General features: G+C 46.4%; 1 protein-coding gene across 1 annotated transcript in view; it reads right to left on the bottom strand.

Moving 5' to 3' along the window:
• Positions 1-12,940, bottom strand: part of COL7A1 (collagen type VII alpha 1 chain) — a 782,081-nt gene that overhangs the window by 516,979 nt on the left and 252,162 nt on the right. The window contains exons 13-15 of the mRNA XM_069646196.1: positions 4,388-4,504; positions 3,240-3,389; positions 622-735 (exon numbers count right to left, since the gene is read on the bottom strand). Coding sequence (XP_069502297.1) covers positions 622-735; positions 3,240-3,389; positions 4,388-4,504 — 381 coding nt within the window. The remainder of the gene's footprint in view (positions 1-621; positions 736-3,239; positions 3,390-4,387; positions 4,505-12,940) is intronic.

Raw genomic sequence — 12,940 nt, 5'->3', positions numbered from 1 at the left:
CTCTGATGCTGTTGGTAAGTCATTGCACTGCTCGCCGGTCAACGAAAGCCCCCCCCTCTGTGTATTTTGCGAAAACAGAGAGTGTTGCATGCTTTGAGGAGATGGGGTCCTACGAATGCAGCAGCCTTCAGCCATGTCCTGCTGAACATTGGCTAATCATCAGCCAATCGAAATACAGCATCACTATGTGATGAGTTGAGCCAGTTTACAAGGGGGATACAGGCTCTTCCTTGCTACTGTGGTTTCAGATGTATCTTAACCACAGCTCCTCTCTGTTATCTTACAATATTGGGTCATGTGTATGGATGGACCACGTATTAAGCGCTCACTTCAAACTAAGTCGCCACTTAGTTTCTCACAGTTGTGTTGGTTTGGAGGACAAATGAGCCATTAGCAGCTGTGTGTACCTATGCAGCATCTAAACAAGTAACTGGACAATATGAACACACGGTTTGCCTGAAAATAAATCGATTATTAGGGCCTCCCCACAAAACTCAACCTTTTGGGGTCCTTTCGAAGATCTCTGCAATAACTTTCCCCTCTTAAATGTCCAAGCTTTGAAAAATGCGCTACTTATTATGTACATTTTTTTGTTAAATACATACAAAAAGAGAACCTTACCATCTGCGCTTCGGATCACAATCTTGTACTCGTTGGCTTCGGGCACCCCGGTCCATGCAAGGCGGATTTTTTTGCCCACCGATTCTGTCACTCGGAAGTTGGTGATGATACCCACTGCAACGACAAGAAGAGGTTAATTTCTCACATGACACCTCTGTGTCGTCTGGTGATCTTTCATGTAAAATGCACCAAAATATATTCCTGGTTGCAGCGTGAGTAGGAATCGGTAAGTAAAAACACAATATGAAGAGGAAAGCAGGGCGGGGGATGAAGTCTGCCTTGATCATAGTGCTTTTGACTACTTTGACAGCAAGTAGGCGTTTCCTGGTAACGCGTTGTGCGTTATTGCGCGGGCCCTCTTCTTCAGAACTCAAAAGTATAGGTGGGCTGACCTGTCGACAAATTGTACGGCTTTGTTATAGACAATTATTCAGAGAAAGGTGAAGGCGTGGGTTCCTGGTGACATAGCCAAGACCACCAGGACACTAGTAAGGTTCCAGGGTGGGATAAATGCGTGGCTTGTCTCACATGCGACTAGCTGTGGTGGAGCCTACAAAAGACACCTGCCCGTGGCAAATTAGCCATGTTTTCCCTTAGGTTGGGTTTCCTCTGTTCACATGGAAATGGATTAAATGATGCCCCACTAAGCTCATGTAATCCATTTTTGCAGTATTACAAAATCTGTCAAGAGCTTAATTGTCTTGGGATATTTACACCTTTTCTAATAGAGTAAAGTTCAAAAGGAACCAAGGAAAATCCAGAATAAGTTCACAGAACGGGGCCACCTCTTAATGAGGGTTCGCTTCCTCTTGAGGTCAGAAACCTTTCAAGCAGAAGAAGTCCAGGGATCTTAGATTAAAGTTCAAAAGTGACCAAGGAAAATCCAGAATAAGTTCATGGGACAGGGCCTCCTCTGAATGAGGGTTTGCTTCCTCTTGAGGTCAGAAACCTTTCAAGCAGAAGAAGTCAAGAGAGTGAATCTCTGGTGCAGACCTGGAGACTCAACTGAAACCCTAGGATAGTCATAGTGAGTGAAGCTTGCTTCAAGGAGAGCACCGCTGCAGTGCCACTAACTAATTACTTGTGACTAAGTCCTCATAGCCTCCTTAGCGTGCATCGTCTGCCTGTAACCCTCTGTATCACTTCCTTACATGACGTTCGACGTGTACCCTTAAAAGTCTACGCTTCTAAGTGTATCCCCATTACTGTACCCTACACCAATTACACGGACAATACTCAGATCCTCCTCACACTCACAGGCAATTATGACACGGACTCTAAAACCCTCAGCAACATCTACAACACCATCCAGCCTGGATACCGGCCAATGGAATGTGCCTGAACTCAGCCAAGACTGAACTTCTCTTGGTAGGATTCACTGACACACTCAAGAATCTTGACACTTAATTCTGCCACTTCATCAGAATCCCAGTATCGGAAACAGTGAAAACACTGGGAGTCTACCTGGACTCCAACCTAACCATGACCAGGCAAGTTCATGCGATCGCCTCCTCGGCAGCGTACCATGCCAAGCTTCTGAATGCAGCTAGACCATTCCTCTCCAAGGCACCGGCTCAAGGCTAGACTAATGCAATGTACTCTTAGGGACATCTGCTAAAAACCTTGAGAAATTGCAAGTCATCCAGAACAGCGCACTATGTGCAGCTATAGGCATCCCCAAAAGGGAATATAGCACTGCCGCCAGGAAAGAAGCCCACTGGCTCCCAATAAAAGAACCTGTAATATTCAAAACCTTGGCACGGTTCTACGTGATTTCGCCGACCTATTTTTGGTCGTGGTACTTTTCATCGCCGACCCTTTCATCGCCAACATTATTATTTATTTCTTTTTTTTTATTTATGGGGGGGCTGTGCCCCCCCAAACTCCCCCTTACTTAAATAATCATACCCCAACCCGCACAAACACCCCCCCCCCCTAAAAAAATGTTTTAAAAAAAAATGTTGGCGATGAAAGGGTCGGCGATGAAAAGTCCCACGATGAAAAAGTGGTCGATGAAATGCGTGTATACCCTTGCACTGACCCACAAGTGCATCCACCTCACCGCACCTGTCTACCTGTCACAAAGGATTTACCCCTCCCCCTCTGTAAGACCGACCAGAACGCCATACTCAAACATGCTCACTGTGCCCTTGGTAAAAAGAGTTAGAGCAGGTGGCGCTAGCTTCCCGTATCTAGCATCCTGACAATGGAATGCCCTACCACCACCACTATGAGCTGATGAATCACACATGACATTCCGAAAGGCTACGAAAACCATGCTTTTCGCCTGACCAACCCCTGTACTAACCACACATGATTGCATATTGTAAACATTATTTAACCTGTAAATGTATGTATAACCTGTGCTCAAATTGTATAAATGTATAACATTTAAATATATACCCAACCTTTACTTGCCCTGTAACTAAGTTCCCCATACGTAACAGTGCCACGATGACCAAGGGCTGTTTGTGCGCTATACAAATGTAAAAAAGAAAAAATAAAATAAAATACTATCCTCCTGCAGAGTGCTCTGTCGCGTCACAGCTAAGTCCTGCTATATAAAATCCAGCTCTTCCACACCTACTGGAGTAGTCTTGTAGCAGGGACCATCTTACCTGTCGGAGAAGTTGTTGCAGGTGTGGCCACCTCCCGTCCATCATACAAGGTGAAGAGCGTGATTCGGTACTCTGTGCCTGGCCTCAGGCCAGTGATCTCATAGCTGTCTGTGTTGGTCGACATTTCAACAGTCTGCGGTGACTTTGAGCCTGAGATGGAGACACAAGAGGAGAAAGCATTGGCGTCATGGGTCCTTGGTCCCTGATCTTCTCTATGTCAAATGTCTGCCTCCCTCCCTTCTTCCAACATTAACTTCGATTTGTGTTTCAATAAATGTTTTATCCCCCATGACCAACACATATTGCCTCCCGCCTTACCTTCGCGCCCCTTTTTGTCTTCAAGACTTCTTTTCTACCCCCTTGAGACCCGTTCAACAAAGTCTCCAACAAGAAACCAACTTGTGGGCATTATCAGGAAGGGAGAAAAGGGAAGAGATTGTATTTTTGGGGAGATTATAGTTTTTTGTTCGTGTGGGCTCTGGAGGGAGTGACTCTCTGCAATGTTCATATGTGTCTACCGCTCTCATGCTACTTACTCAATACACATATCAACCCCTTAAATGCCGAGGAGGAGTATGCTCGTCCTTTTTGCATAGACTTGATCAAATCTCAGCAGTTAGTGAATTTCCAAAAAAGAAGGAAACAACCATGTCACTCCTGCTACAGTGTTAAGGAACGAATACACCCGGAAGTAGCTGCAGGATGCCGAAATATAAAATGACACCTGCTATTAAAAAAGAAAAAAGATTTTTCAACCGTGAGCACTAGCATGTTCTCCCTCTAACAGTGTGCCAGATCATTAGGGGAGAGTTTTCATGTTTGTGTCCAATGTTTGGGAAATGGGGGTACCTTTCCTTGGTTTATTACCTTGCCTCCCAAAGCATGTTAAGTGCTTCCACCGCAATGTACATTGGGAAAGATCACCCCACATTCAGGGCACACAGCGTCAAGTGCCTTATGCAGGGATTTCCCCCAGAATCAAAGCCAACACCAATATGCGGGGCGCCATGAAGAATTCTGGCCCTTCCAGCTAGTGCCTTTCTAAATCAACAATAAATAGCAAAGGCCTGCAGGGCAGGCTCTGCGTGGAGCGTAGCGACCGGCAGCATGCCACCGGCACATGGACGCAGCGACTTGACTCCACTTACCCGTGGCCCGCCTCCACTCCAGCCGGTAGCCCCGCGCCTCTGGAATAATGTTCCAATTCACACGGATGGTTGTGGGTCCAACGATGAAGGTTCGGAGGGTCTGGATGATTCCAGATTCTGCGTAAAAAAAAGTAGGAATTTACATATTCATTGTCAGCTCACCCTACGGGCACTGCATTGAGGAATCAAGGGAATACACTGTGTGGTGAGTCCCATACAGACAGGTGCACAATCAACCCAAGTTATTACACCTTCACCCAAGGTTTTGGGTCAACATAGTGGCAGTGGCTGAGTTCCTCCCCTCTTCATCATTCAAACTCCCTAAGCCGAGGCAGTCATTATGGTGACTCTGGCTCAGAAGAGTGAAGTCAAGATTCCCCCATAACTCTAGCCAGTGCCGTCTTCTGCGCATGCCCCTCACCCCTCCCATACACCATTGTCTACCTGAGCTCTGCGGTTCCCCACATTTATAAGAACAAATGTTACCTGACAGATAGAGGCAAAAGACTGAAACCACCACCACAAGGGCAAGAAATCAAAGGGCAATGGTGGTCACCAACCGGGTGAATGTGGTATGTGGAAAATTGGGATCTATGTGATATGGTTGCTGGAAAAATCCGGCAGCCTAAAATCACGATTTTTGTGTGTGATCTTTTCAACACATTTATATGCAAGACCCCTGTAGCACCCCCACTCCCCTGACAATAAAAGATTACCCTAATCCACTCTCCGCATATATATGCGTTGAAAAGTGAATTTTATTTAATGCCATTTTCGGCCGCAGGATTTTTTCTGTCGACTTTATCACTGGACACCCCGAAAATTGCTGGTTTCTGTTTGGGTACCCAGGCAGTATGGTAATGGGTGGAGTTAAATGTAGACATTAGCGAGCGTACAGCGGTCACGCGCAGCGGGTGATCACCGAAGTCTCCCCAAAGTGGAGCCTGCCTGTGTGCGTCTGTGTTCCGGCTGGAGTGGGGCGGCTCCCCCATTGGTGCTTCCTGAGGTAAGTCCCTACTCTAGAGAAGCCTTAACTCAGTTTCCCCCCAGTGTCAATGTTTGGCCGGCAACTGGCAACCGAAGCTTTCTCCCTCTATCCCTAGTAATAACAACCCATCTGTGTTCGGTCTTCTATGTAACGCCCGGTCACTGGTGCAGCATACGTTTGATATTTATGATCTGCTTGGCACCTATGACCCAGACCTTCGGTTTTTCACCGAGACCTGGTTGTCGGAAGCATCGGCCCCTGACTTATCTCATGCCGTTCCCGTGGAGTATTCTACCATGCATGTGGTGCGGGAGGATAGGCATACACGCGGTGGGAGGCAACTTATGCACTATCATCCCCGCCACCTGGAGTGACACATTTGAATCTCTGCTAGTGCAGATTTCACTCTTACCTGCTTTTACTGTTCATTTTCTAATAGTTTAACATCCACCATCTTATGAGGCTCTCTTTTGAACAGACCCTACTGATTTTGTAGCTTCTCAGTAGTTGAAACACCCCCATCAAACTATCCTGGGTGATTTTGACCTACGGGTTGATGACCCTTCTGAATCACTTGGAGTCAATCTATTGACTGCTATGGCTGATCTAAATTTAGGTCAGCAGATTGCTGGCCCGACACATCGTTTGTGCCACACCTTAGACCTAATCTTTTCTGAAGACAATGCGACTTCGGCTCACTCTGCTTTTCAGGTTGAGTGGACTGACCATTATGTCATCTCTTTTTCTCTTTCAGTCCCTGCAGCCCTGCACAGCTGTAAACCTACTTGGTGTCTCTCCCGAGTGTGGAACCTTCCCTTTTTGCTCGATACTATCTATGAACACCGTGATGCTCATCAGATTAGGTCTTCTATGGACCCTATTTGGCACAATCCTCTGCCTTTAAGAAGCGGAAGAAACCTACCAGAACATCTGCCCCTTAGGCTTCCCCCAGGTGCAGGCTCTTAGGCTGCAATATAGACAAGCTGAGTAGCACTGGCGCCGAGCTTCCTCTGATAGCGACAAGCTTTGTTTGAAGGCTGCAGCCTTGAGTATCACAAAGCAATATTAAAGGCGAAAAGCAGATACTTCTCTGGCCATATTTCTAAAACAAGGACTTATGCCCTTGGTGACCTGACCATGTACCTGGATCAAGGTGGAGTTGGGTCGTGTTCATTTTGTTAGACCTCCCCTCAGCACTTGACAAAATAGACCAATCTATTCTGTGTCACCGCCTGGAAATTGGTATTGGTGGAGCGGCCCTTGAATGGTTCAGATCCTTTTTGGCTGACTTCACGCATGTGCTTTCGTCCACCTTTTCTTTCTGCTCCCTCCATCCTGACCTGTGGAGTCCCCCAGGGATGGGCCATTTCCCCCGTTATTGAACATTTACATTCTTCCTCTGGTGAAGTTGATACACTCCCATGGGTGTCAGTTGTACGCTTACGCAGACGACACTCAACTTATTTTGGGAATAGATCGGGAGCAGGGTATGATGGTGGCTCGGCTAGAAAAACGGTCTAGTAGACATTGGCAGCTTGATGAATATAAATTGGTTAAAACTAAACTAAAGGTTATGGTTCTCAGCCGTTCTCCAGCTGCCCAGGCCCTCTGCACTACTGACTCCTGGCCCTCTTCACAGGGCCTCTTACCTGCCCCGGTTTCAGTGGTAAAAAATCTAGGAGTCAAAACCGTATCATCCTTTTCAGCATCATCCCAGGTTAAGGCGAGATGCAGCTCGTGCCATGCAAAGCTCAGTATGCTGAGGAAAATGTGTCCGTTTATTCCATTACAATTCTGGAGCCTGGTAGTGTCAGCATCCATTTCAGGGACTCTGGATTATTGCAACGCTACGTTGCTTGCCCAGCTGAGGTTTCTCATACAGAGTCTTCAGGTGGTGCAAAATTCTGCCGCTCATCTGGCTGTTGGCCTCCATAAATGTGCCCATGTCTCCCTACTACTGCATAGCCTTCATTGGCTGCCCGTGGCGGCGAGAATTACATTTAAGACCTTGTGCCTTGTCCATCGGGCCTACTATGGCTTCGGAGCACTTTACCTCAGCGAGAAACGTATCCATTGGGCCTACTATGGCTTTGGAGCACTTTATCTCAGCGAGAAACGTATTAAGTATGCCCCAACACAGAACCTCCTTCAGCAAATCAACTTCTGTTGTGTGTCCCCTGCTTTTCGATAGCTACCATCAAGGAGCAAGCTTTTTTGGTCGCAGCTCCGACTCTGTGGAACCTACTTCCTCTGACATTGAAAGCCATTGTCGAGAACTTGGCCTTTCGGAAAACACATAAAACGCATCTTTTTAAATAGCCTTTCTGTGTTTCTTCACCTTCTTTGGTGGCATCTCTTCCCTTTTCTGGCTTAGGAGATCTATAGCCCCAAGATACCCCTAGGTCATAAGAAGTCTAGCTAACATACCATAACATTAATCTTAGACTCCTGCTTTGTGTACATATTGTACGTTTTGTTGTTACGTTAGGGTGATGATGTAACAGGATCCCAAACTGCATCCCCTAGTGTAATCAGAGTGGCTGCCCTCTTAACAGTCCTTGCATTGAGAGGATATAGTTGTGAGGATAAACTAAACTAACCATGATGTGGCCCACCTTGGGCCCCATCACTGATGCTTAGAATCCAGAGTGGAGTGTGCCACACCGAGTTAGCCTTGTGGGTGCTCTCTCTGAATATAGGGAGCAGGGGTAAAAAATCACAAGAGATTTACAACAGGGACATCAAAATATCCATGTGATTGTCTGCCCCCACTGCCCCGCACCGTATAGCTTAACGTATACTGCAAGCGGTGGCATACATAGGCCCATTTACACTAAGGATATCCTACGTTTTCCACGCAAGTCTCCCCAGGACTATGTGCTAACAGGAAGGAGGTGTTGCATGCCTTTAAACCTGCTGCTGGTGTGGCCCTCTCATCCCAAGTCTCCTTCCATCCTTCATTGCCCACTCACCCTCCATTATCCTCTTATTGTTGTTAAGCATCTTCTTCTCGTCATCCATTGCCCTATCACCCTTCAACATTCTCTTTCCCTGCAATCCCTCTTTTCTCAATGCCTCTCATTCTCCACTCTCCTCTTATTCCTCAGTGCCTCTAAGTCCTCAATGCCTCCCATTCGGCTTTGCTTCTCATTCCCGATTGTCCTATTATCCCTCAATGTCTTTCATTTGCCAATGTCTCCCATCCTGCACTGCCTCCCATTCTTCACTCGCCTCTTATCCCTCAAAGTCTCTCATTCCTCGACGCCTCTCACTCTTCAATGCCTCTAATTCCGCTTTGCCTTTCATTCCTGATTGTCTTCTTATCCCTCAATCTCTCTCATGTATCAATGTCTCCCATCCTGCGCTGCCTCCTATTCTTGGCTCTCCTCTTATCCCTCAACGGCTATCATCCATCAATGCATCCCAATTGGAATTGTCCTCATTCCTGAATCTTCACTTGTCCCTCAATGCCTCTCGTCCCTCATGTCTTCTTTATCCCTCACTGTGTCGCGATCCGCACTGTCCCCTTGGCCTGGCTGTGTTTTGGGATGATGCTCTTGCTATTTTGGACGAGAGAGGCTGTTTCGGTGGTCAAGGTGGGCCTCTTGGTGGCATTTGATAACATTGTTAATCACATGCTTCTTCATAGGCTGTGATCAAATGTCACCATGACCAGTTAGTTGCCTGTGAGTCCAACTCATGTGCCACTAAAGTTGCCTTTCGCGATCTCTGCTGGTCCCTCTGCCCCCCCCCCTCGATCCCTCCTGTCCTTATTAATATCTGCTTTTATACAGTGTCTATTTTGCCTGCTGGGAATGACACTCAGGCTTATGTGACAGTGTCCTGGGCAGCAGGATCTGGTATCTAAGACAGGGTCAGCAGATCCTCTGAGAGATCCCAGCCTCACCTCTGGCATTCTTTCCCCATGATTCATGGGACCACAAAGACCCCCTTCTATACTCGGACCACCCTCATCAGCCATTTCCCAACAATGTGTCTGCCTGTCTCGCTGACATGGGTCAGAGTCATCGCAGGAGGCAGCGCAAATGGATAGATACCGCTGGAAAATGATTCACCGCAAAGCTTGCGAGGGCTGTCCGCAGAATCCAGACGACCATCAAGGAAAGAAAGATCCCTTTAATCCTTCTGGCAGTGCTGGAATAATTGCTCCCCCTTATGAGGGCACTATTAATACGGCCATTCATAGGAATAATTAAACCGAATATGCCTTTAGGCGGTCAATAGTTCTCCTGTCTAATTAGCTGGATGGTGCTGAAGAACTGTTCATAGGAAAAATAATTCAGAAAAATTGCAAAGTAAAAATAATGTCTTTTGATAGGAACTCCTCCACCAAGAAGAACGAATCACTTATGTTTCATTCTTAAAAAAAAAAAAAGTTTTATAAATAATGAATAAAGATTTACATTTTTTCTTGAGGCCCGGGCATCACAGAAAATGTAATGGCATCTGGTTCTGCAGGTCAGGCCCTCTCTCCGCTGCCCGCTGAACCTCATGAAGCAGTGCAGGGAGTGGAATTCACTGCCTCCCTCCGCTCCGCGGGTGGAAGCTCTGGGGAACGGTGCCATGCGTACATGGCAGAGATCAGAAATGGCGGCTGCCATAAAAAACATGGCTGGCGTCATTTCAAATTAGCAGAGTCGGGAACAAGCATACCATCGGAATGTGTCTTAAAGTGGAGGGTAGGCATGCCAAACCTCTGGAAGCGCAACAGTCTTCCAAATGTTTAGAAGCACAACAACATTCCAAACCTCTTGAAATACAATACTATTACATATCTCTAGAAGTGCAGAAGCCCTGGAAACGCAACACCTTTCCAAAATACCAGACGTGCAACGGCATTCCAAATCACTAAAAGCGCAACAGCATTCTAAACCTCTGGAAGCACACAACCATTCCACATCTCCAGAAGTGCAGCAGCATTCCAAATCTCTAGAAAGGAAACAGCATTCCAAACCTCTGGAAATACAATACCATTCCAAATCTCTAGAAGTGCAGCAGCGGTCCATATCACTGGAAGCGCAAGAGCCTTCCGAATTTCTGGAAGCGCAACAGCATTCCAAACCTCAGGAAATGCAATACCATTCCTAATATCTAGAAGTGCAGTAGACGTCCAAATCTGTGGAAGTGCAACAACATTCCAAATCTGCAGAAGTGCAACAGCATTCCAAATCTCTGGAAGCGCAATGGCATTCCAAATCTCTGGAAGTGCAGCAGCAGTCCAAATCTCTGAAAGCGCAACAGCCTTCCAAATCTCTGGAAGTGCAACAGTCTTCCAAATCTCTGAAAGCACAACAGCATTCCAAAACTCTTGAAATGCAAGACCATTCAAAATCTCTAGAAGTGCAGCAGCAGTCCAAATCTCCAGAAGTGCACACCAGTCCAAATCTCTAAAAGCGCAACAACATTCCAAACATCTGGAAGCACACTACTATTCCAAGTCTCTAGGAGTGCAGCAGCATTCCAAATCTCTAAAAGCGAAACAGAATTCCAAACCTCTGGAATTGCAATGTCATTCCAAATCTCTAGAAGTGCAGCAGTATTCCAAATCTCTAGAAAGGCAACAGTATTCCTAACTTCTGGTAATATAATACCATTCCAAATCTCTAGAAGTGCAGCAGCAGTTTATATCTCTGGAAGCGCAACAGCTTTCCAAATCTCTGGAAGCTTAATAGCATTCTAAACCTCTGAAAATGCAAACCCATTCCTGATCTCTAGAAGTGCAGCAAACGTCTGTATCTCTGGAAGCACAACACTATTCCAAATCTCCAGAAGTGCAACAGCAGTCCAAATCTCTGGAAGCGCAATAGCCTTCAAAATCTCTGGAAGCGCAATAGCATTCCAAACCTCTGGAAATGCAATACCATTCGTAATCTCTAGAAGTGCAGCAGACGTCCAAATCTCTGGAAGCACAACAGCATTCCAAATCTCTCGAAGCATAATACGATTCCGAATCTCTAGAAGTGCAGCAGCATTCCAAATCTCTAAAAGCAGCAGCATTCCAAATCTCTAAAAGCATAAAAGAATTCCCAACCTCTGGAAGCGGAATGGCTTTCCAAAACTCTTGAAGTGCAAAAGCATTCTTAACCTCTGGAAGAGTAGAGGCATTCCAAATCTCTGGAAGGGCAACAGCATTCGAAACATGTGGAAGCCCGACAGCATTCCAAATCTCTGGAGGAGCACTCGAGGAGGCGTGGTCCCAGGAGTCAGGTGAAGCACCCTTGGCACAGTGAGGTTCAGATCCTAGTAGCAATGTAGGTTGTGCACAGTCACCCTCAGATTCACCAAATGGTGCCGCAGAACGAGCGGGCCATGTCCCTGCAAACTTGTACTAAAGGACGCATACATTTCTTCCGCCAATTTGCCAACCAAACAACTCTTTTCATATGTTTTATTTATAAAAAAATTCTAAGCATTTATCTCACCATATTTTTTTACAAAGTTTATGTCACATTTAAACTGAGCGAAGTACCAGTTGCCAGTGCAGATTCACAAGACGGATCATGACAGTTTAAGCGAGCCCAAGAGCGCTCCCTCAGCTGCAGCAAGGCGAGGGTACCGGCGGGTCGGTGCACACTCACTCATTAGGGTCGTGTCACAATTGCCTTTCTTACAAATATATATTGCAAGTGACTTTCTTTGCAAATATTTTTCTGCACAGAAAAATGTACGCATTGAATAATCTGCACGGATATCATGAGGTACCAAGTATGTCACTAAAGCATCATCACAGTGCGTGGTCTACGCACCAGCATCTTGCTTTGCATTGGCCATTCATGATGACAGGCTAGTATGTCAATTTCACACCAAGCAAAGCACTGATCTGGAGCCTGTGTGAGACAAACCATCAAATAACCGTTTTGGAGAAGAATTGACACATCTCTAGTGCCAGAAAACCAAGGGCTCAAGTTGTCCCAAGCCATTTGTGATTAGCTCAGCCAGTCCTGGGTTTTGCTTTGTATTCTGGTAACTGCAGTTTTTGCTTTTCAGTCTGGGAATTGTAGTTCTTCATTTACATGATATGATATATGATATGATAAGTCATTTATAACGCGCCTGTAAACAAGTGTTTCTAGGCACGACAAGACCAGGGGGGCGGAGGGGGAGAAGTGCCAGAGGGAGGAGGGTGGGGGAGAGTGCAAAGAATATCATAAGTGCCGCCTGGGAGGTGGCTCATAAGTGCAGAGAGTCAGGAGAATGAAGGGTTGCAGATACAGTCCCTAAGTGGTTGGGAAACACAGAGGCAATGCAAGTGCAACCGGTCGTGCAGGAGCCTGGTCCCGTAAGTTCAGAGGATAGCCAGGTAACTAGTATGCACAACATTACAAGCAGCAACACCAATGTTTTAGTCTCAGAATGCAAAAAATGCACTCACGCCTCACCTGAGACAACTTTGGGTACATTTGCCAGTCATTGCCATTGTATGTCCAGGTACTCACTTGCGATCTTATTGCCACAGTGCAACATTATGGCAGCGCCTGGCACACCCCTACCCCGTGCCTAGGCAAAAGCCAAAACTGCTTGTGTGATTTCTTTGTATTCCGGGA

Source organism: Ambystoma mexicanum, chromosome 2p (genome assembly GCF_040938575.1).
Source record: "Ambystoma mexicanum isolate Mex_15411 chromosome 2p, UKY_AmexF1_1, whole genome shotgun sequence".
NCBI lineage: Eukaryota > Metazoa > Chordata > Amphibia > Caudata > Ambystomatidae > Ambystoma > Ambystoma mexicanum.
The sequence above is the reverse complement of the archived record's forward strand: the minus strand, read 5'-3'. Positions and strand labels throughout refer to the sequence as shown.